This window comes from Pantherophis guttatus, chromosome 1 (genome assembly GCF_059756535.1).
Source record: "Pantherophis guttatus breed Tessera chromosome 1, ASM5975653v1, whole genome shotgun sequence".
NCBI lineage: Eukaryota > Metazoa > Chordata > Lepidosauria > Squamata > Colubridae > Pantherophis > Pantherophis guttatus.
Genome location: NC_142063.1, coordinates 232,790,682 through 232,816,560, shown reverse-complemented (window position 1 = coordinate 232,816,560; position 25,879 = coordinate 232,790,682). Strand labels below are relative to the sequence as shown.

Here is a 25,879-nt window from a genome sequence, read left to right as displayed (position 1 = left end):
TCCTCTGTTCTGGTCCTATTAGATGTCTCAGCGGCTTTTGATACCATCGACCATGGTATCATGCTGCACCGGCTGGAGGGATTGGCGGTGGGAGGCACCATGTTGCAGTGGTCCTCCTCCTATCTCTCCGACTGGTCGCAGTCTGTGTTGGCAGTGGGGCAGAGGTTGACCTCAAGGCGCCTTGTTTGTGGGGTGCCACAGGGGTCGATCCTCTTGCCACTCCTGTTCAACTTTTATGTGAAGCGGCTGGGTGAGATCATCCGTGGATTTGGGGTGCGATGCCATCTGTACGCTGATGATACTCAGCTGTACATCTCCACCCCAAACCACCCCAACGATGCCCTTGAAGTGATGTCCCAGTGTCTGGAGGCCATGCGGGTCTGGATGGGGAGGAACAGGCTTCGACTCAACCCTTCCAAGACCGAGTGGCTGTGGATGCCGGCATCCTGATATAGCCAGCTGGTGCCATCGCTGGCTATTGGGGGCAAGTCATTGACCCCCACAGAGGGGGCTCGCAACATGGGCGTCCTCCTGGACACATGGCTGTCTTTAGAAGAGCATATGACGGTCGTGGCCAGGGGGGCTTTTTATCAGGTTCGCCTGATACGCCAGTTGCGCCCCTTTCTGAGTCGGGATTCCTTATGCACAGTCACTCATGCTCTCGTCACTTCTTGCCTGGACTACGCCAACGCTCTCTACATGGGGCTCCCCTTGAGGAGCACCCGGAGGCTCCAACTGGTCCAGAATGCGGCCGCGCGGGTGATTACGGGAGCAACATGGCGCTCCCATATAACACCTCTCCTGCGCGAGCTGCACTGGCTCCCGGTGGTCTTCCGGGTGCGCTTCAAGGTGTTGGTTTTCACCTTTAAAATGCTCCATGGCTTAGGGCCAGGGTATTTACGAGACCGCCTTCTGCTACCGATAACCTCCCACCGGCCAATACGCTGTCACAGAGAGGGCCTCCTCAGGGTGCCGTCGGTCAAGCAATGTCAGCTGACGGCCCCCAGGGGGAGAGCCTTCTCTGTGGGAGCACCCGCCCTCTGGAACGAGCTACCTCCCGGAATACGGCTGATTCCGGATCTCCGCACTTTCCATAAGGCCCTGAAGACGTTTTTATTTCAGCAAGCCGGCCTGGCCTGAATAGGTTTTATGGGTTAGTTTTTTAATTGTATAGCTAGGGGTTTTAAATTGGGGTGGCCGTTTAATTTAATTTATTTTTAATTATCTTAACTTTTATATTGTATGTTATTTTAATTCTTGGCTGTTCACCGCCCTGAGTCCCTTTGGGGAGAAGGGCGGGATATAAATTTAATAAATAAATAAAATAAAATAAATATGCATTAAAAAACGATGGCTATAGACTGCCTTTCAAATAAATTTACCATATTTTTCAGAGTATAAGATACACTTTTTCCCCCCAAAAGAGGGGGAAAATTTGGGTGCGTCTTATACACCAAGTAGCCCTGCCCACCCGCCCACCCCCACCCTTTGGCCTCTGCCTCCCAACAATTTGCCTCCTTACAGCAAAAGCCCGTTTCAGCTTCAGCACAGCCTGATTAGCATAAACTGATTGTCAGTTGGATCGGCTTCCCAACCTTCAGCTGTTTCAGGCTGCAGGGATTGCCATTGCCTATTGCTACCTCCACGCGCCCCATTTTCAGCCGCCGCTGTTTTCTGTTTGCTCCAAGGAGGCAAATTGCTGGCAGGCAGAGGCAGATTTTTTTTTTTCTTGTGCTAATCAGACTGTGATGAAAATGAAACTGAAACAGGCTGTTTGCTGTTTGCTGCAAGGAGATAAATTGCTGGGAGGCAGAGGCACAGGCAGATTTTTTTTTCTTGTTTTCCTCCCCCAAAAAAGTAGGTGCATCTTATAGTCCAGAGCGTCTTATACTCCGGAAAAATACGGTAAAGATGATGTTGTCTCCTTTCATAGGGAGAGGGAGGCAAGAAAAATCACAATTGCAACACTGAAATTAAGAGTAATTGAAGCATGGGAGGAAGGAAGAAAAGAGTAGAACCACAGGTAGTCCTCACCTTACGACCAATTGTTTACCAACTGTTCAAAGTTACAACAGACCCACCAAAGGTATTTATGACCCAGTTCTGAGGTTACAATGGCTCCCCTTCTCCTTGTGGTCTCTTGATCACATTTTGCAGCATACTACGGTCACATTACTACAATTTTCATTTTTGCCAAAACCTGCATTTATTTCCAGTTTGAACTGAAGTAATGATCAAGTACAAAATAAAAGTCTAGATACAGAACGAGATTAAGGAACAGGACTACCTCTGAACACATAATGCTGATTCGGAATTTCTTTTCAACATCAAAGCTAGATCAACTCGCTTTGCACAAAAATATACATCATTTTATCCCCAAGCTCTCTTCATTAATGTATCGAAGAAGGGGAGAGATATGTTGCTGGCATATCAAGTCAAAAATACTGGTAGATCTCAGATCTAAGAAAATAACCCAAGATATAACAGTGATATTAATCTGCCTTCTGCCCATATCTGCTGTAAATGGCAGTAGCTTATAATTGAATCAAAACTCAATCAAACTGTAAAATTTGCTTGGCTGTATAGCTTTGATAATACACACTTCTCATTCGATATGCTTTTTTTTTTTTTTTTAATTTGATTTATATGCCGCCCTTCTCCGAAGACTCAGGGCGGCTTACAATGTGCTCAGCAATAGCCTTCATCCTTTTGTATATTTATACAAAGTCAGCTTATTGCCCCCACAACTGGGTCCTCATTTCACCTACCTTAGAAAGGATGGAAGGCTGAGTCAACCTTGAGCCTTTGGCGAGATTCGACCCCTGCAGTAATTGCAGGCAGCTGGTCTTAATCAGCTTAATAACAGGGTGCCTTAAACCCCTGTACTACCAAGGCTCTTTCCCACATATCACATGAAAGGACACAATTGACCTCTTTGTGGCTCAAACGCAGCTTGGTGCACATCTTCTCTGCACCAAGCAGAGTTCATAAACTGGTTTCACAGTCAACTTGCTACACATTCTCATTACAATCTGTAGTCAGTATCACTCTCTCTTGGTTTGGGCCTTAATTTTTAATTTTCAAAAAATTAAAAAACAAATCACATTGTTGATGCACCCAACTCACAAAGTATCTACAGGGATATTTAATGGTCAATTCACTCATCTCTGCACTTTCAGAGCGAATGTTGAGCTGCTGTTCTCTTAACCTTATAGCAGCTGAGACAAATTTAATTCTCTGCACTTGTGTGTATGAAAACAATATTCCTCTTTTCCTAGTGAAATGTTTTCCATCAGCTGAACTGGAAGTTCTTTTCCCTTCTTCCCCTTATAAACCCATTATGCCACAACCTGTTTCCATTCCCCTACAAAAATGACTTATAAGAAAGAAGGGTAACTACTTTTTCTGCCTCCAAAAGCTCCAGCAACTGAACAGACAGGTCAGTCTATTTTGTATTTTTCTTTAATTTTCCCTTGCATTTCCATACCATTATGTCTTTTTACTTACAACTGCAGTTGAGCCCAAGACTTCTGTTGTTAAGTGAGTTTTGCCCCATTTTACAACCTTTCTTGCCACAGTTAAGCGAATCAATGCAGTTGTCAAGTTAGTAACATGGTTGTTAAATGAATCTGGCTTCCCACATTGACAGGTCACAAAAGCTGATCACATGACCCCGGGACACTGCAACCATCATAAATACATGCCAATTGCCAAGCATCTGAATTTTGATTAGATGACCATGGAACCAGGGATGCTGCAAGAGTCGTGTGTGTGAAAAATGGTCATAAGTCACTTTTTTCAGTCCTGTTGTAATTTTGAACAGCCACTGTTCAAAACTGATATAAGTCAAGGATTACCTGTAAAAGGTAGCCCAAAACCGTCTTTTTTTGGTTTTGCAGATGGCTGTAGCAGTTCTGAAAATGGTTTCATTCAATATAGCAATCAAGTGTATTGTAAAGAAAGGCTTAGTGTCGAGCCCAGCTACACACTCGACAACACTGATGCGCAATGAAAAGGAAGAAGGGAACGAACCTACCTACACAGAAGATGGTGGTGGCACTGAGTGTTAGGTGGTCGTGTGCGGGGTGCGGGGGGGGTGGCGGATACGGCGGACTTAGGAATGTTACGTGTGGTTGCTACGTCGCTGCTGGCTGTGGACACGATGGTGGTGTTGCGAGGCAGTGGAAATAACGTTGCGCTGGGAGAAGGACACCGGTTTTGAGCCAGATCCCTTACACCAGAACTGTTTGTTATTCCGCATGGGCGTGTTAATAAGCATGGGCGTGTTAATAAGCGTGACGTGTAAGGGGAGGGTTATTTAAACGCTTCAAGCCAGATGGATGTAGCGCCAAATTCGACTCATTGAGAGATCGCAGCGTGTGCCTGGAGCTAGCACGCAATAAACCAGCATTACCTTAAAGAGTTGAAAGGAGTGGTGTTTGTGTTTTGCAGCATATTGTCCGGGAACCCCGAGACTTGGCAGATCAGCTCTGATGTCAAGATAGAGTGATTAACGAACATATTTATTGGGCCATATTTTTCACTTTCACTAGTAAGAGTATCAATTTTAGCAATCGGTATGATTACAGTAATAGAATTATCAACACTTAGTTTGTGGAGAAACTAAACCTATACTTACATCTAATCAAAAAATACCCTTAAGGTAAAATTGAGGAGAAAAATGCCACCAATCAGACCTGAATAGAAAACAGACTCATACAGGAAAGTTTACCTAATGCTTGATAGAATTAAGTTGCATGGTGGCCAGATTGGAAATAGTTTTCAGCATGTTGTCTGAAGCATGTTGATCCAACAATCTTCCTTGCCCGTTTGATACAATACTAACACAACGAACAATAATTTTACAGATTAAGTTGATTTCATTTACTGAATGAGGGAAAAGAGACACAGTTGTTGTTCCCTGTTGTGATGCAATCCTTTAAAAGAATGAGCTACTACAGGTGGGAGATTTACATTAAGATATGCTTTTGTGTGCATCACTGGATTTTCTCTTTCAGTCTTTTGTTTGGGCATAGATTACCATGTTTCCCCAAAAATAAGACCCTGCCTTATATTTGTTTTAAACCCTGAAATAAGCGCTTGGCCTTATTGCCATGCGCTCAAAAGCCCGATTGGGCTTATTATCAGGGGATGTCTTATTTTGAGGGAAACAGGGTATGTACAAAAACTGCCTTTCCTTTCTGCTGTCTTTTCCCTAAAGCAGATAGATGCACATGTGGAGGTACAGACACGTGTCCTTTTGTTGCATAGCTGGTGGTTGCTTCCTTCTTGGTTGTTTAGGAAGATCAAGTAGACACCATAAGGGAGATTTCTAACTTATCACATCTCTCCCCAGAAAAGAGTGATAGGAGAGTACAATTTGTCTAAAGTATATACAGTACATATAGTTGTATAGGTTTAGGAGGAAATTTTTAAAAATACTAGGGCATTTATGTTAAGGCAGAATCAAACAAACTCTCTTAGGGTCGCATATTGTATACATGTAGTGTATAATTTAAATAGAAACCTGGTTATATTTCTAAAATGGACCTTGACATTCTGGGATTAAAGAAACTTGTTTTTCTTTAAACAAATCCAAGACTTTTCAAAGCCTAGGGAATTTTGGGCCGAGATTTAACTAAAGTAGATGCACACCCCTAATATATGCATCTATGCATATTTCCTTTACGGTTTGTTTCATTGTATATTCAAATGGAGCAAAATTAGACTCCACAGATGAAGAAACTGATATTCAAAGACATTTTCAAGAGGATGTTAACCGCACAATCCTATGCTTTGTTTTTCCCTGTTCAGTCATGTCCAATTTTCGGAAACGGCCTGGATAGGTCCTTGCCGTTTCCTTGGCAAGATCTTTCAGAAGTGGTTTGCCCACTGCCTTCTTCCTAGGGCTGAGAGGAAGTGACTGTCCCCAGGTCACCCAGCTGGCTTCGTGCCTAAGGAAGGATTAAAAGTCACAGCCTCAGTTTCTATCTTGGTGCCTTAACCACTATACCAAACCGGCTCTCTTATCTACTCTTATCTACGCATAGATACAATTAGCCAGGCTCACTACATTGCACTAAGCCTTGTTTTGTTTTGGCTGATCTCAAAAGGCTAGACAGGGTAAACCTACTTAGTGTATGGGTGGGAGATCAAAGGAATAGCAGAGCTGGAGCTTAACTTGGAAATTTGGAGAATTGTCTTGGAAGAAAGCAGTTACTACTGGTGCCCAGGGCTGGATTTTCCTATAGGCTAACTAGGCTTCAGCCTAGGGCCTCAAGATCAAGAGGGGCCTACATTCAAATTGTTAGCAAAATTAAAATTACACTTTCACTATAGGTGAAAGGGCCTCATAAGTGGAATAGCCTAGGGCCTCTTTTCATCTAAATCCGGCCCTGCTGGTGCCCGTTTTGTAGCCAAAACAGTGCATCTGGCCATGTGGCCACGAGGATGCACCCCTGACCCAAAAGAGACTGTACATTTTATGACTTAGACTTTGAATAACTTTATTGCCACTTTGAATGTACACTAATCGGCATACATTAAAATGAAATTTCACTGCATACAGTTCTCAGAGTCACCGCCTCCAATATATACCACATAAACATGGCAATAAATACAAAATGATATGAATTTATGATATGAACCAGGGATGAAATGTAAAATTTGTTACTACCAGTTCTGTGGGCGTGGCTTGGTGGGGAGGGGGTAATGTGACTGGGTGGGCATGGCCAACTTTTTTTTTTTTGAAACTTTTCAAAGCATTTTTTCTAAAAATGTTGCCGATCAGGCAACTCAGCTGGGATAATCAGATAAGGTTTTTAAAAAATACCTGACTATCCCAGCTGAGTTGCCTGATCAGCAGAGAGGTATCTTTTAAAAAGCCTCTCTGACAATCCCAGCTGAGTTGCCTGATCAGCAGAGAGGTATTTTTTTAAAAAATACCTCTCTGCCATCAGGCAACTCAGCTGGGATCGTCAGAAACTTTTCAAAGCATTTTTTTTACCACCTCTTCGGCCAAGAGGTTGCAGAAAAAAATGCTTTGAAAAGCCTCTGATGATCCCAGCTGAGCCGCGCGATCATCAGAGGCTTTTTTTTTTTTTTTACTTTTAAAAGCATTTTTTCATCGGAAGAGTTTGTAGAAAAATTGCTTTTAAAAGTAAAAGAAAAAAAAAGCCTCTGATGATCGTGCGGAGCTGGGCTTGGGGATGGGGCAGGGATTTTTGCTACCAGTTCTCCGAACCACCTATCGCCATTGCTACCGGATCACGTGATCCGTTCCAAACCGGGAGCATTTCACCCCTGATATGAACCCATCATTATATTAAAACCATGGTTCATGCCTACCATTTATCTTTCATTTATTCAGCACACTATGGTTAAGTAAAATATGGTGTTACCTAATGTGTGGACCTAGAAAATAATTTATTTCAAGAAAGTGAACAAAGCCAAGTGTTTGGGTCATTGACTCAACTGCCACACACTTTTAAATAGGGCACCTCTTCTAGCATAAGAGCCACCCTGATTTTAGTAATCCGCCCGATTAGAATCAGCATATCATGATTGCAGCATTCTCTGTTCTCTCAGCCAGCAGGAGGTATTGAGGTGAAGAGTCAGATTGTAGATCAGGTGCAGTCTCTCCCAAGAAGTCCCTGACAAACTCTGCTTCCATTGCCTCTTAGCATTTGGGGTTCAAATTTACATTTTCATTAATAAAGGAGAATATTTGTAGTTTAGGGTTTAAATGAGGGGTGCTTGGTGCTTGGTTGTTTTCTTGCTGGTACCATGATAACATTACCCAGTTTGGATAATGAAATGTCTGCAAGAAAACAACCAAGCTCAGAGAGCACTAAGGACCCCATCCTAGATGTGTGCCTATGTGACTGAACATGAGAGAAAATCTCCTTTGTGTTTGCTCCTTCAGCGAACAATTTCTCATTATGTGACTTGTGATTTAAATATCAGACAAATACATTACGTAGACCAGTGTCTCTCAACTTTGGCAACTTTTAAGATATGTGAACCTCAACTCTCTCCCGCCCCCCAAGTTGCAAGGTTGAGAAACAGTGACGTAAACTATTCACTGGCTTATTTTGAATTGGAAGCCTAGTATTCCCTGTGGGATCTCATAAGTCTTCTGTACACTCCAACTATAACTTGTACACACACAAAAAAGGTAAGTTTTTTCCCTTGGAGGACATGAGAAAGAAAGCAATGGTGATGTTTTCTGTTTAATATTTGCATCACTTTGTTTACCATAAAGGAACATGCACTCCTTGTACAAAACTGAAAAACAGCACATCTAGGCTAACCGTGTTCTTACCTCATTCACTAAATAATGTGAAACTATTATGCATATAGTAGAGATAGTCCTCAATGATAATTGAGCCTGGCAATTATGTTCCTAAGTCATGATAATCATAAAGTGAGTCGCCAGCAATTGGATCTGGCTTTATGACCTCACTTGTGGCAGTTGTTAAGCGAATCCATTGTTTGCTACAGGCTGGTTTTTGCCAGAAACGAGAAGTAAATGCAGGTTTCCAGCCAAACTGTTGTAAATCAGTCACATCACCATGAGGCGCTACAGATAGATAGTTGTAGGTCAGTTGTCAAGCACTCCAAATGCAATCAGAAGCTGAGCACTCTAATTGAGGCCCTGATGTTAGAAATTCAAAACCACTTTGTAAGTAGCTTGGGGGGGTTCCATCATAACTTTGAATGGTCACAACGTAACCAATTGTAAGTCAAGACTCACTTGTACTACTATGTCTGAGTATTCATCATCATCTGGAGTATTTTTAAATTAAACGTCAAACTTATTAAAAATATTTCCAGGCTTTCAGAAAAAAATGCTGTTAATGCTCAACCTATGCACATTGGAAGCATGTCCCATTGAATTCCGTGATAGGGAAGTCACACTAATCTAAATGCGCAGTCACACTGCACATATTTTACCACGATGTGAATTATTACATGAATTTTATGAGGATACCTCATAAAATATTTCCATAAAAATAATCTAAGGCTGTATCCAGAGTTTTGTCCATCAGTTAAACTTCATAAATGACATCTTAACATAGGCCTAATAAGCTACATGCGTATGTAGGTTAACTTACAGCATATCTGAAAAGATCTGACAAATAACTGGCTAATTGTTTGATTTGATGGGCAACAAATTTGGAATGTTGGAATGTAACTATTATGAATTCAGAAAAGAACCTGTCTAAAGCAAGCATGAGTTGATGCTCTATGTTGAAATACCAACATTTCCAGAAATAAACTGGGGCGTGTTGCCTAAAAACTCTAAAAAATTGCTGTTATTCATACCTCGCGATAAAACATTTATTTAATCATAGTTTACTGAATTACAATCAAATAATTTACACGAGAGGGCACACCACCAGTGAATTAAATGTCATCATTAGACTCTCTTGCCCAACTTTGTCTACCCTGTTTCCCCAAAAATAAGACATCCCCTGATAATAAGCCCAATCGAGCTTTTGAGCGCATGAGCTAAAATAAGCCTCCCCACCCCCGAAAATATTTAAACAAGCTGGAAATCAGGTAAGACGGCAAGAGGAGCCCATCTTGCTCCATGCAACCCAAAATAATAAGACCTCCCCGAAAATAAGGCCAAGCGCTTATTTCAGGGTTCAAAAAAATATAAGACAGGGTCTTATTTTCAGGGAAACACGGTAACTTCAGAAGTAACTAGTTCTACTTAGTACTTAGATGTGAAATCACTAAAAAAAATCCATGGTTGTAGATTGGGCTGGGAACATGGGGGCCCTCACATAATTATAGAAAAAAGATAATGGCAAACTGTTCTGTAATATTTTTAAGATGTCCATGAAATTACCAAGTCAAAACAGCCTGAAAGCAGATTTTTTTTTAAAATGAAGGCAACAGATCAAATCTGCTTAAAAAAAGAGAAACTGTAGAAGAGGCTAGACTAGTTTTGTCAATCTACCATCTCATATTTGCGTAAATGCTTATCCAGTTCCCAACCCATCCCTTTGTGACTCCTCCTGTGATGCTTCAGAGCTGGAGGATTCTGCCTGTCTTCTTCTACACCCATTCCTTGGGAAGGGAGTGGCATCTCCAAGGATTTTCGAGACCATAAAATATCTAAGAGGAATCAGCTGTGATTAAGTAGTGTTATATTTCAGAGTGAAAAGGTAATCCATGTTACTTCTGGGGACCTAAGGAGTTAAACCAGAACTTTGTGAGGATTAGGACATTTATTTGTGTTTTAGGCACTTGTCCATTGTGATTGTTAGGAAAGAATTAATTGAGTGAGTCCAGGGAATGTCTCTGCACAGGAAATTGTTCTTATTTTTTATTTTTGTTTTTGTTTTTTTTAGGACATAGGAAATATTTCCCATAGGAAATAGGAGCTGACCTGAAAATTATTAAATTGCAATGCAAATTTCTCATCACAAAAGGTTTGTCTAAGTAATAACATAGTTAAATCAAAAATTAAAAGAAAACCTCCAAACTTAACAGTAAAAAGAAACCAATTTATAGAATCAGAATTAATAGACTACAATTTCAATTTCAGGATCACTACCGTATTTTCCGGCGTATAAGACGACTGGGCGTATAAGACGACCCCCAACTTTTCCTGTTAAAATATAGGGTTTGGGCTATACTTGCCATATAAGACTACCCCTCTTCCAATGCACACCAAATAAAAATTAAAAAACATTAACTGGCTCACCTACAATGTAAAAGCAGCTGTGCTAGTCCCAAAATGGCCCCTGCAACAAGCAGGAACCTCACACAGCCACAAAAAGCCGTCCAAAAAACTTTCACACTCTACACACACACAACACAACTGGCTCACCCACAATGTAAAAGCAGCTGTGCTAGACCCAAAATGGCCCCTGCAACAAGCAGGAACCTCACACAGCCACAAAAAGTCCAAAAAACCAACTTTCACACTTTACACACACAAAATTCCACATACAGCTTTGTGAGATTTTGTGTGTTTGTGTCGTTAGAGTGAAACACTACAGAAACACACTAAATCTCAGAAAGCTGCACAAATATTATTTTATTTTATTTTATTTTTATATGAAAGCTAAATTTAAAACTTCCTAAACTTTAAAAAAGAACGACTAAAAAAACCAACCCCAATTGACTATTTTTTTTTAAAGCTCCCAAAGGGGAAAAAAACTTACCCAATAGAACAGGAGTCTCCAACCTTGGCAACTTTAAGACTTGTAGACTTCAACTCCCAGAATTCCGCAGCCAGCTTTGCTTTGCTGAGGAATTCTGGGAGTTGAAGTCCACAACTCCCTGCTTGCTTGATTGCAGGCAGGGAGTTGCTTGCTGATGGAATAAATTCAGGCAACAAGCGTTGCGACTAGCAGCTGAGGTAAGCAAGCTGGAGGGGGAAAGCTTTTTTCCTTTTACATGGCTCTGGCGATCCCAGCTGAGTTGCAGGGAACTCAGCTGGGATCGTCAGAGCTTGGATCCTCAGAGTAAAAGGGAAAAAACTTTTTTCCTTTTACATGGTTTCTGGCGATCCCAGGTGAGTTGCAGGGAACTCAGCTGGGATTGTCAGAGCTGGGATCGCCAGAGCTGGGATCGCCAGAGCCATTTAAGGCTCGTCAGAGCCTTTCGGGCTGGTCTGCCTGGTTACAGGAGAACGACACCCGGCGTATAAGACGACCCCCGACTTTTGAGAAGAGTTTCATGTGTTAAAAAGTCGTCTTATACGCCGGAAAATACGGTAATTTGTTAAGCTTTTCAAATCAGAATATTTGATTTTTATAGGATGTTCTGTTTACTTAGAAACTGCAAGAAGATTAACGCAGGATGAATATCTTTTTATTTACAAAGTTGAACATCAGTATCAGTAGACTGTATCATCTATACATCAAAATCTTTCCATAGGAATATGTACAGGATAAAATAATGGATAAAAGCAGCATAATTTGTAGTACTGCTTTTATAGTATCTACCACAGCAAAACATGAAAAAATGGCAGCTGAATCTGATAATTAATTGACTTGATTCTTAAAGATAGTTGCCCAGAACTAGAGTTCCTTAGTTCATCTTAAAACAAGTCAAAATATTTCTCTCAAGATTCAGAATTGCAGCTAAGCTTTTACTCAACTAATCCACAAGTATTTGCTATTCAAATATAACAGCAGACCAGCATGTTATATAGCAGGGGTGCTCCATAATATTCATATGCAAATACTAGATGAACAAATAATGAAAAGTATTTGTAAGTGGCAAAACAAATATATCCAGATGGGACCAGCCTTTGCTTAGAATATCTTATTTTCATTAATATCTTTTGTAAATCAGGCCTTATTACTTTGTTTTCCAGGTTGTCCGACTGTCAGATTTTGAAAAAGCAGACACATCTAAACCTTCACCTTTGTTGCACTGCTCATATAAAGTCTGAAATTTAAAAAGACAAGACAAATTATTAAATCTTTCCTCTTTATTTTCAAATCCCCTTACTTTCTCCCCCACCCCCACCCCCACGGAACATTGAGCGTAATCCTTTTTTGTTGTCATTTCTAACTAAAACAAATCCTTAATAAATATTTCCTCTTCTTCCCACCCCAAGTTTTTATTTTTGCTTCCATTTTTCTTCCATTCTTTCAGCTACTTAGGAGACGATTTTTTTTCTAAAACTTCTGCAGCAGTGGTATGTAAGTGCCAGTTCAGTATATACACAAGCACAGTGAAAGCATACTAAGGGAATTCCAATGTTACACACATCCTGCAAATAACAGAATTTGTAACATAATTTGATGCAGCCCTTATTTTTCTCTTCTTGTTTTCTACTTAGCATACTTTTTTATTCTTTTGGAGGAGAAAAAGAAATAACCATCAAGGAAACCTGTTTGATGTTACAAATACAGCAAAACATAGCAAAATAATTTTCTTAGCAGGATCAAAAGCAGCTAGTGAGAAAGTTGTATTTCTGAGGCTTGACTAAAGTGTTTGTGCATGTATAAAAAATAAGGGTTCTGTAGTACCTACTGATTTACAGTTGAATCTCATTAGTTTACATAGCTTTGGAAAGACACATTTTCCTTACTCTTCCCAACACATATTGCAAATAATCTTCTGGAATTTATTTTGGCCAAGCTCAGGAGTGGCAGGTTTAATAATTAATAATTTAGACTATATTCATACTTTCTTATAAGACTTGTCTACCATTTTAGTAAAAACATCAATTTTAATTAAAAAATTGTTTAAATGTTTTATTAGGACAAAGGATTAATGTATTTTTCTGTAATTGTTTTCAAAAGGAATTGGAAATCATGTCCATAAATATGAGTCGTTAGAAAGCCCCACAGTATATATTGCTTATTTTGATCAAACAAATTAGAAGCACATTGTTGAATTAAATTGTATTTTAATTTCTGTATCTAAACTCAAATTGGCATGATGAAATTTTTCTTTTAAAAAAATCAGGGAAATCCATGCGAAATCAAATGGCTATTTCCACATTTCTAAACTTTTTCATTTAAAATAACTTGACATTTCAAAGCACACTTAATGAATGAGCTGGAATTACAGACATTCAGGAATATAACAATACTCATAATACTGATCCCCTCAAGATTAGAACACAGTGTAAATTGTAAATACTCCCCACCCCCACCGACAATTTCTTGGAAGAAAATTAAGTTTCCTCAATTATCCACAGCTCATTTTATCTTTTCTTGCTGTGCTGGGTGGGAAAAGAGGACTCTTTTAGAGTCTTCTATGCAAATACAGGCCTTGGCCAGGGCACAAAGAGTCCCTGGTCGCAGCATGAGAGAAGCCTGGGCAGCACCAGCATGAAAGGTGGCACAAAGGCTCCCCCAGTACAGTAGTGGCACACAGCGTGGCAGTGGGCAGTGGACAGGGCTGGGAGGTGGGAGCAACTAGCTAATAGGCAATCATAAATACAGGTAGGCTCAAGTAAGCCTGAATTTTGTTCATGTGACCATGTGAGTAATGAAACAGCCAGAAATCTGAGGACTGGTGTTAAGTCCCTTTGTTTAGCACTGTCGTAATTTTGAACAGTTGCTGAATGAACAGATGTTAAGCAAGGACTAGTTGTGTAGAAGAGTGCCCCACTTCATCTAACTCAAACTATTAATCATTGTCTACTTTATAGTAAAGGTAAAGGTTCCCCTCGCACATATGTGCTAGTTGTTCCCGACTCTAGGGGGTGGTGCTCATCTCAATTTCAAAGCCAAAGAGCCAGCGCTGTCCGAAGACATCTCCAGGGTCATGTGGCCAGCATGACTAAACGCCAAAGGCGCACAGAACACTGTTATCTTACCACCAAAGGTGGTCCCTATTTTTCTACTTGCATTTTTTACGTGTTTTCGAACTGCTAGGTTGGTAGAAGCTGGGACAAGTAAGGGGAGCTTACCCCGTTACGTGGCACTAGGGATTCGAACCGCTGAACTGCCGACCTTTCGATTGACAAGCTCAGCATATTAGCCACTGAGCCACTGCATCCCTTGTCTACTTTATAAGAGCTTCTATTTCATTAGCAACATAAATCCTTATCATTTACTCACTAACTCTTGAAACTATTTCTCATTACACATTCATGACTCTTATCAGCCTATTTCTCTCTCCCCCGAAGAAACTCTGAGCGAGAATTATATAGTTCTAACATGATTTTACTTTCATTTTAATTATACTAGCAGTGATATTACTTATATACTTACTCTAGCAGCTTTAGAAATAGAGTTAGGAGAATTCAAGCCAATAAGTTGACCAAGAATATGCTTCATTTCTTCTGATGTTCCTTTTGCATTTTGATGTCCTAGGAGAATTTAAAATTAAATTCTGTTTGAGATGTATGCCCTGATTTGATTTAAAACTGCTTGAAAATTTTGGTAAACTAACTTAAGATAGCATACATAATTTAATCTGCAAATAGTTTTTTTAAAATCACTTTTAAACAAAAATTTTTTGGTAAAATAAACACAATAGTAATATCTATTAGAAAAGTTGAATTACCTGTTTGTGAATTGGACTGTATATGTACATAAGGATGAATCAAGAGTTCAGAGATAGATATTCTTTGCTTGGGATTCCTAATTAAACAATTCTGGGGGGGAAAGACAAAGTTAGGAAATAATTGAAAATAAAACCAATTATTCTAAAGGATATATACATAAAATCAAGAAATATAAAATCAAGAAACCTATCATGCCTCCATATTCTGGGATATTTAAACATAATTAAAATAAATCATGACTTGGAAAATTATCTATAAAGCAGAACTCAGAGCATGAAATAAAAAAGAGATACAAAATATTACCTTTAAGACATCTAGAAGATCCTTTTCTGCAATATCAGGAAACATTATTTCATAATTAGGGTCAATTATGGCATGAAGTTTTGTTATATAATTCGTTATGTTCTGAAATGGAGTTTTTCCATAAGTCATGCAATATAAAATACAACCCAATGACCATACATCACTTTTTGGACTAATCTAAAAAATAGAAAGAAAAACAGGTTCACTCAATCACACCATTATTTTGACATTCTTGTCATTCTTAACATAACCATATCTGATACAACTGATTACGCAGTAAGGGGAACCATTTATTTTATACAATCATACATTGTGATTCTGCATACCACCAAAGTGGTGTATATTAACAGCTGTACATGTCGTTAATTCAAAGTCAAATCAATGAAAGTGAAAGATAATTAACCAAAAGTCAACACTTTCAAGGTAAACAATCTAAGTGGCATTAACAGGTCAAGCTTTCAGGAATATGATAAAGGAATGCTAAAAATTTGCATCCGTTAAATCACAAATTAAATACCAAAGCATCTGCATGTATGATGCTTTGTATGATCTAACCTCCTTAACAACAGATTCTAACCTCCTTAACAACAGATTCTAACCTCCTTAACAACAGATTCAGCTGAATCTCAGGGATGACAAAAAAAATAGGTGAGAGTAGACAAAGAAAACTGGACAGGAAAGCAGAACATCCACACTTGAGGAAGTGGTTCTGAACAACTGTAACAGCAACAGCACAGCATAATGTGAAATCGTATGGAGGTGGCAGTAGTTCTACATCATGCAACTTGCCTATGTATCAGTAGAAATGTACAGTAAAGATAAGGCCAGGGCGAAGAAATCGGGCACTATATCACCCCAATTTTATTTTTGTACTTGAAAGCAACATTACTTGAAGTTGCTGTGGGCTAAATTTTGGCATCAAGGACCAAATAGTTCAAACCAAACATTGGAGGGGGAGGAGTCCCTGTCAATTTCCTGACATCAAGAAGCAAAGGCAATTCACTATAGAAGGCCAGGCATGGAAGAACATAAATATGAGGACAAAAGAAAGCAATGGCCAACGCCATTGCACTAACCAGAGGTCAGTGGATGACAAGTTGTACTCTCAGATGCAGATTACATAACTTCATCATTTGCATAATATTTCAACACAGATGTCATCATTTTGATGTCATCAACTTGTTGCAAATGCCTAAGGGAATAATGCCCCTTACTCTCTAAGCAAGTCATCTTCTATTAATATTACCGTATTTTTTGAAGTATAAGACACACCTTTTTCATCCCAAAAAGAGGTTGAAAATCTGGGTGCATCTTATACTCCGAATGTAGCCCCGCCCAGCCTTGCAAATGGAGATTTCAGAGGCTGAAAGAAGCCTCTGAAAGAAGCTTCGGAAAACAAGCCCCAGAAATGAAGCTTCAGAAAAAAAAACCTCTGAAAGGCTTTTATCTAAAATAATATGGCAAGCAACAAAAGAAGAATCAATAAAGTTCTACCCAAACTATGTTAACAAATCTGGAGAATGACACAATGACCAACATGCTGACTCTGTAAACCACTTAGAGAGGGCTGTAAAGCACTGTGAAGAGGTATATAAGTCTAAATGCTATTGCTATTAAAGCATGCACAGCCCTCACAATTTCGTGCTGCATAAATAAATCCCATGGGCAAAATCAGCAGTTGGCCACATTTAAGATGAACTTTTTCTTCCATTTTGTTTCAGAAGAAAGGAGTGATGATAGGAATAAGGAGTTTGCCTCAGCTTTCTTCTCAAGCTTCCTTATAATTTATTTCTATCTCCTTGTTCAAATAAAAATTTCTCCAATTTAGGAAACAATATCAATACTTTATCCTTTGAACTATAGAAAGAATATATTACCTTTGATCTTGACTTGCCATTTTCTGCACTGGAAGACATATCTTTGATCGCCTCTGGTGGCATGTAATTAATGGTGCCGACCTTTTAACATAAAAAATAGGATTATGTACATTTAAATAATAGTTACATTTAACACTTGTATAACTGATTTAAAATTTAAAATATAATATTAGAGATTTAGTTCCTTTTTGGGTTTTAAGAATATTCATGGATGCTACAAATCAAACTCCCCCCCCCTCCCAAAATAGCATGAGATTTTAGCAATTTAATCCCAAAGCTCTTACAGGCTTTTGACTGTCTTACTGAACATTTCAGTAGAACTCCGACACCTCATAAGAATTCAGCCATTTTAATTCTAATATATGTCTGGGGATGCTATGTACCCTGCCCTAATATTTTTTACATCATGTCAGGAATCCCTGATAAGATGTTAATGGATACTAATATTAACCATGCTAAAGGATAATTAGGTTCTCTGGTTAAGAATTCTAGTAAAATAAGAATCCTAATTCACTCTAGAATCAATAATAACTACACTAATTTAGCTACTGTCATAATAAGAGAAACTTGTTTTACTGAGAAACCAGTGCAGTCATACAACCCATTCACAATTGCTTAACCTTACTTTAAAAGTGGAACAGTTCTACAAGTAACAGTGTATTGCAGTGAATTAACCATATTGCAGTGATAGGGCAGCAGATACTCCACTTTTAAACCTAAAGATGGCCATTTAAATATTAGACTTGTTGGATTCTAGCTTCTCATCAGCTTTAATCAGAATAGCTTTAATTATGGAATAATGAGAGCTAAAGCCACATTAGAGACCAGGCTATTGTCTTATGTTTTTAAAACCTTAGATAGATGTTTAATACACTTCATAGTCCCATACATTTACATATAGAAGACTCTCCTTAAAGTTGTCAGCAACAAAGTGAAATAACTGGAACCTTAAGAGCTAGGACAATTCACTTTTCTCTCTCATTATGAATCCTTCAACCTAAATGTTTGGAAAAATAAGATTTGACTCTGTCCAAACGTACCAAGAAAGAAAGTAAATGAAACACACAAATGCAACGTGTATGTTGCTGAATGTTTCCTGATTACAACATGTTCTTATCATACTCCATTATCAAACAACAACAAGTAATTATTTAAGATAATTGCTTCTTTTATGTTTAGTAGTTCACAATTGTCTCACCTGGGAATCTTTAACAATGCTAGTCACATCTGGCTGCATCTGATTTGCAATGCCAAAATCTATTAGTTTCAGCATTCCATCTACTAATAGAAAGTTTGCTGGTTTCAGATCACTATGAACAATACCTGCAAATTAAAATTTGTTCAATTAATTCAAAGTGTGTCAAGAATTATTATTATTTACCTACATACAAAAACACAAGGTAGAAAAAAAATGAAAATCATATGTAAAGTATCTAGGCAATCAGGAGTGGAAGGTTTATTTGTCCCTGATATCACTGGACCTTTTCTGCTATATGATATTGTAGAACACCTGGTTTAGAAAACTCTCTGGAGACACATGTGCAATTTTGAATTATATTTTTTTCTCCTAGTTTGCCCACTGCATAAATGACACATCAGAACATTGTCATCTTCTCTATTGATTGCCTCTGAAAACATCTGGAATCCTCAAATAGTACAGAATATTTCTATTGCAATGTGTAATTCCAATTAAGAGCCTTGGTGGCGCAGCAGACTAAAGTGCTGTTAAATAGCACCAGCTGCCTGCAATTACGGCAAGTTCAAATCTCATAAAAGGCTCAAGGTTGATTCAGCCTTCCATCCTTTTGAGGTAGGTAAAATGAGGACCCGGATTGTGGGGGCAATAAGCTGACTTTGTATAAAAAAGAACACCGCTTGGGGGGGCCAAAAGCCCTACTAAGTAGGTATATACAAAAGTATGAAGGCTATTGCTTAACACATTGTAAGCCGCCCTGAGTCTCCGGAGAAGGGCAGCATATAAATCGAACCAATAAATAAATAAATAAATAAATAAATAAATAAATAAATAAATAAATAAATAAATAAATAAATCAATCAATCAATCAATCAATCAATCCTGCCTTTTATTTTTAGAACTTTAAATAGTCTGTAAATTGGGATCTAGCTACTTGGAAGACTGCATCTATTTCAACCTGTCCCTCATTTAAGATTCATTGCTACTTTTCCATGCTGATGTCTTTAGAGACTGATGATAGTAATTCATAAGAAAGCAATTCTGACGGCCTCATCCTGAAGTGCAATTTGCTGCCTCAAGAGCCTATAATCAGCTTCCTTCCTCCTTTGGTTTCTGTGAAAATCTGATTGGTTTTAAAGGGGGCTAAAAGGGGGCACTTTTTTTTTTTTAGTAGTTGGTTAGTGTAAAGTCTGTAGAGTTTTTTCTACCCAAATCTTATTTAGCTGACAGTTCTAATTAAACACCTCTTTACAGTATTATGGATATATAAATATTTTGCCCAGTTCCAAGGCATTGTTGTACTGCTGTTATGATGGTTGTTTTAGTGTTAATATTTGCTAAGTAGGTTGCTGTTAAGTTCTAAAATAATTTTATGGGATTGATTTGTAACTATTGGGGGAAATGTTTGGCTTGGTTTTGTACCAGCCTTTGCTAAATAATAATAATAAATACAATTAATTATATCAATAATGAAGTTAATATACCCTGTTTCCCCCAAAATAAGACATCCCCTGATAATAAGCCCAATCGGGCTTTTGAGCGCATGGCAATAAGGCCAAGCGCTTATTTCAGGGTTCCAAAAAAATATAAGGCAGGGTCTTCCCATTTTGGGGGAAACACGATAATTAATAATGAAGTTTACAATAATAATTTATTTGCCTGTTATTTAACTATCATTATCATTAGTTTTGGTTTTTCCCTTTTTACTTGCTGTACTTGTGTTTGTTATTTTAAATAGAATGTCTCTATGCTAATTTGTAAGCTACACTCCTTTTTTATGAGAAAATGTGTATGAACCTCTTAAATACAGGTAGTCCCCGACTTACAATAGTTCATTTAGTGACCAAAGTTACAACAGCACTGAAAAAAAGTGACTTATGATCCTTTTCACACTTATGACCCTTGCAGCATCCCCCTGGTCCCATGCTTTACATTCAGATGCTTGACAACTGGTTCATATTTATGACGGTTGCAGTGTCCAAGAACCATGTGATCCCCTTTTACAACCTTCTGACAAGCAAAATCAACAGGGAATCCAGATTCACTTAACAATTGTGTTACTAACTTAACAACTGCAGTGATTCACTTAACAACTGTGGCAAGAAAAGTCATAAAATGGGGCAAAACTCAACAAATTTCTCACTTAGCAACATCAATTCTGGACTCAATTGTGGTCATAAGTCAAAGGCTACCTGTATCATAATACCTAGTTCAATTGTAGAATACAGAAATAGCTTTATAAGCAATAAGCAGCTGAGGAGTTTGCTGACTAAGAAATATTTTCACACCTGACACAATTATCTTATTAATTTCAATGAAACCTACACATGCATTTGGTGTTGTGTACAGTATTGTATCAACAGCAAAACGCAGTCTGACAGCTCACACATGGCCAGAGGAAAACAATTTTATAGCAAATCTGGCTGTTCTCAAAGCAAGATTCCAAGTCTCCCACCCAAAATAAGGCCACCTACCTTATTCTATAGCTCAACTTGGAAAAGAAGCACATAAATTAAACTTCACGACAGGATTTTTTCTATATAGCAGCAGTCACTGAATTCTTTTGCAAGGGCTTCTCAGACTTTCTAGAGTAAAATTACTTATTAGAAATGTGTGTACCTATATAAGTAATTCCTGTCAGAGCTGATAGAAAAAATATCCTATCTTTAGTGTGTTGGCGTATAAATATATCTAATTGAAATGTAGCATTATTTAATATTTAATAATAATATATTTTTACAATTTTTTTATCACAGCTAGCTCTGGGAAACCTTTTTTTTTAATCAGAGAGAAGTATGAATTGCTTTTCAGGCAAAATTTCACGCCCATATGCTGACAAATTGTTTTCTTTCTCCCTTCATCTTCTCAGATAGGATACTGTTAAAGTGCCTCAAATCCTCCAAGAAACATCTTTATTCTTAACTATCATTTTTCTTTGTTTGCATATCTGAATATTAATGACTCTAACAATGAATTATAACACTTTCTCTTATATCTAGTTTATTTTAAGACCTGGATGAGCAAACTTTTTCGTGATACTGTAGTAACCAACAATATCCTTGTAACTAAGACAAAGTTGAAAGGATCACATCATACATGTGGGTGAAAGTGGGCTTAACAGGAATTTTTCTTTTTAGAAACTCTTTGAATGTGCATTTTACTCCTACCATATCATGCATCTATTATTTTGCCCTTTTATTTTCTCTGACTTCAGTTATACTATTCTAACTGTATTCCTTGCAGTTGTTCCTCAGAGAAGCTATTCTAAAGAACAGAGTTCAAACATGCAAACAGTAGTTACCATGTTGGTGAATTGTATGGACAGCTTCCAGCATGTTTTTCCAATAACTTTTCCGTTCCCATGGATTAATTGTTTTTTTCTTTTTAAGCCAGCTATTAAGATCAATATTTCCACATTCCATCACCATATAGACATTCTTCTCACTGATTTCACTAAAATAACACAGTTGCAAAAATAAAAGTTAATCTGAGCGTGTATGTATGGAGGCAGAAAGAGGGATTAAACTGATTTTACAAAAGCTTACTTACTAGTCATAAAGTCGGATGATCTTATCACTATGTTGCTGAAGTTTGTTTAAGTGAGCAATCTCATTTTTATAGCTTTCTATGGTCTGTTGATCTGCTTCTTCTAGATTAACATGTTTGATGGCAAAAAGCTGTTTCTTTTCATCAAGTACTTGAAATACCTTTAAAACCCAATTAAAAAAAACATAACTAGATTCTTTTTAATATATTGCTGTATTTACTCTATCATTTTATTTTGGATAGATACATAACTTCACTGCACTCATTAACCAGCACAAGGCTATGAATTTCAACATACAGTATAATAAAAATACTCTATATTTTTTTAAAAAGCAGAATCCTCAATCATGTATTAAATAATAAATACTACAGGCTTGGCTGAGGTCCATTTCCCATTTAATACACTATATTAAAACCAATGAACCAATGTTTTATTTTTCACAGCTTCACCACTATCCACAATCTTGTTTTGAGCCTTTAAACAGTATATGATTATTCCTGCATTACTTTCAAAGTCTCAAAACTAACGTATTTATGGCATTAAATATATGCATTCTTATCACTAGGAGAGTCAAGTATTTATCACCGACTCAAAATTATCCACATATTTGTATATTTCTGGAGCAATGTTAAGGACAATTAATATGTATAAGCATTTAGCATCGTTATTGTTTGTTTAAAAGCATTTGCTGAAAAAGTATGTCAATTTTTTAATTAAAAATCCTTATATAATGTACTTTTCAACCAGCTTTTTATCAATTTATATATTTAGAGATCTGAACTTTTTGAGCTCTAAGAGAAGAGTAAAATTCTAGATTAATTTTGGCTGATGATAACTGTTTTTGAATTAAAAGAGTTTTCCATGACCTAATAAACTCATAATTGGATGTGTTCCATATGATGTGTTCCAAATAAGCTAGCTTTGAAGGCTGTCCAGAAGTTCCATATGGTTCAAAACCCAGCTGGGTAGGCTATTAAGGGGAGGGAGGTAGATAAATAGCATTATGCATTATGCAAGTATATATACAGATTTGATGGTAGAAATCTGTATACAGAAATCTCAGCCACTGAAATCACATAAAGTATTAACCTTGCGTACGTAGGATTGCAGTTTTAGGATTACATCCAATGTTATGGTCATATTTGGGACTTTTGTTGATATCCACTACCTGTGCATACTCTGAACTGGAGTAGAGGAGTCCAAACCATGCTTTCTAAAATAGATCCGGCATTTTTTTCAAGGAAAAGATATGAGCTGCTAGAACAGTCTACTCTGTGGTTGGAAGTATATAATCAAATATAAAAATGTATTTTCATGGTTATACACATGAAATAGGTATCTTTTCAACAGGTGCAGAATGTTTTAGTCCCAAGAATAGTTAAGATTTGTTTTCAAATAACGGATAAAATAAGTTCCAAGCTGTGAACTGTTGCACCTTAAAGTGCTACACTGAATTCCCCAAAATGCTATGGGATATTTTAAATTTTTGAGATCCATTTGCAGTGTCATATTTTTGCAACACCAATGGCGCGAACTGAGCTTTGGGAACCTCTAATGTAATCTATTGATAATTTATTTTTCACATACTATCTTAGTCACTTTATTAAAAAAACACAGGTATATACCACTGTTATATGTGTTGTATGTGTTAACATGCTGAATTAATGAACGGATTGGATTCTGCTGACCAAAAAAATGAAGTATTGAATAATGAAGTCTTATGCTGATCTGCTCAAAAGCAGGCACTATTGTGCTCAAAAGTACCGTATTTTTCAGAGTATAAGACACACTCCCCCCCCCACCCCCGGAGGCTGAAAATTTGGGTGTGTCTTATACTCCTAATGTATCTTTTTTGAAGCTTTTTTTTAGCCCTAACAAGGCGCTAGTGCATGAAGCGATCTTCAGCGCTTTGCCTGCTCCCTTCGACTCTCAGCTGTGCTTTAGAAGCTTTTTTTCAGCCCTAACAGCGATCTCCATGCTTTGTCTGCTTTTCTCATTGCTGCTCCCTCTCAGCTGTGCTTTAGAAGCTATTTTTCAGCCCTAACGAGGTGCTAGTGAGTGAAACGATCTTCCACTCTTCACCTGCTTTTCTCATTTGCTTCTCTCGCCAAAGGTCAGCTGTGCTTTAGAAGCTGTTTTTTTATCCCCAAGCAGGGGATAAAAAGCGTGCACACACGTTGTCAAAACCAGCAAACTAATGTGCTGAAGCTGACCAGACTAAGGACGTTAGCCAGATGAGTATCTGACAGGCATTCTTTTTTCCTCCCAAAAAACTAAGCTGCATCTTATACCCCCAAAAATACAGTAGCTGCTAAGATTTACTTTCCCTTTTTCCAAACTGAATCATTAGAATATGGAAATGAGGGGAAAAAAATACTGATTAACAAATTTTGATGGTCTGGCAAATTTGTACATTTTGTGTAATTTTGATTGATCCTAATTCACCCAATTAATGGATTTTGCACTTTAGTATTCATTCCTTTTTTCTATACTAATTTGAGGTTTCAACTGAATTGTATGATGAATGGTATGAACAATTTGAGGATGATTGAGAAACTATATAATGAAGAAGGGAAACATAAAATTGTATGTTTATGATCTTAATGCAATAAAAGTTTAAAGTAGATATATGTGTTTTTTTCACAACAAACCATTTCTCACAAATAACAGCTTTCATCAAATCAAACAAATTTATATTACAATATTATCTTACCTTACTAGATCCTCCTCTGCCTATTTGTTTTAAGACAGAGTACAATTTTCCTTTAACAAGTATGCATTCATTTGGTAATACAGAAGCTGAAACCTGAATAAAAAAGTTTGTAGTGTGAAAAGAAATGTACATAGAAAGAATCAAGTGAAATTTCTGGCTTCGTTGCATTTACTGTATTTTATTTTATTTTTACTATTTGTATTTTATTGGTTTATTTATACCCAGAGCCAGAGTTGGATGGCATACAGTATATATCAGGGGTGTCAAATTCGATTTCATTGAGGGCCGTATCAGGGTTGTGTTTAACTTTGGGGAGCTGGGGTGGGTGTGGCCAGGGTGGGCGTGGCCAGCATGACATCATTTGTGCCTTTGGTGGTCCGAGTGCTCTGCCAGCAAAAATGGGCTCCCAAGTTTCCAATGATTTATGTACAATTAAGAGAACAATTTAAAGTGGACAAAAAGACCCTTGGAACTGAACATGAGTCAGCATTTGAAACTGAATTACCTGCAAATTGTGAACATGTAATTGCTAAAATGTACAAGCTTTTACTAAAATTGGAAGAACAAATTAAAGAGTGTATGATAAAATTGGTTAAGAGCTTTGGTTATAATATACAGACGGATTAATGAGTAAATATGTGATTATGATTGTAAAAAATATTTTTTATAAAATGATGTACCATTGGTATGACACCAAAAAAACTTTCTAGAATGTAGAAAGATGCTTCCAACTTTTGGAAATCTGGAAAACATGAAGGATTGTTTTATCAAGCCTGTGGAATTCTAAAAAAGCTAGAAAAATTGGTTTCAAATACATACAGTGATACAAAGAGTAATGTTCAATTAAAACCAGAACTTTTTTGTTGGGACTAATGAATACCCAACTAGAAAAGGCCTATGAAAGTTATTTGTTGCACATGGTATGTGCAGCAAGGTGGATAATTTTTCCATATGGTAAGCTGGAAAGGCTCTGAAATACCCACAATGGAGGAATGGTTGGTGAAAGTTTGACAATTAGAAAGGATAAAATATGGAAAGAAGGAAACCAGTGTAATTATACAGAGGATAATATATAACTGCATTTTATTGCATTCATAACTGCAATAAAGATTGGAAGCTGCTTTTTATATTTCTTTTCTTTCTTACTTATTCACTAACTTACTTTCTTATTCTTTCGTTCGTTAATTATTCATTTATCTTTTTTTCCTACAAATTTGTATTGTTTTACTCAATAAAAATTAAATTT

At 37.6% G+C, this 25,879-nt stretch overlaps 1 protein-coding gene across 3 annotated transcripts in view; it reads right to left on the bottom strand.

Annotated features, from left to right (window-relative positions):
* Positions 1–11,813: 11,813 nt before the first annotated feature.
* The window catches only part of TTK (TTK protein kinase), a 38,600-nt gene continuing 24,534 nt past the window's right edge, over positions 11,814–25,879 (bottom strand). For all 3 annotated transcript variants that reach the window (XM_060689150.2, XM_060689152.2, XM_034431852.3), the window contains 9 exons: positions 24,634–24,726; positions 21,923–22,080; positions 21,675–21,826; positions 18,377–18,501; positions 17,179–17,259; positions 15,302–15,478; positions 14,998–15,088; positions 14,703–14,800; positions 11,814–12,417 (listed from right to left, as the gene is read on the bottom strand). In XM_060689150.2, the coding sequence (XP_060545133.2) occupies positions 12,328–12,417; positions 14,703–14,800; positions 14,998–15,088; positions 15,302–15,478; positions 17,179–17,259; positions 18,377–18,501; positions 21,675–21,826; positions 21,923–22,080; positions 24,634–24,726 (1,065 nt within the window). In that variant the 3' untranslated portion in view covers positions 11,814–12,327. The remainder of the gene's footprint in view (positions 12,418–14,702; positions 14,801–14,997; positions 15,089–15,301; positions 15,479–17,178; positions 17,260–18,376; positions 18,502–21,674; positions 21,827–21,922; positions 22,081–24,633; positions 24,727–25,879) is intronic.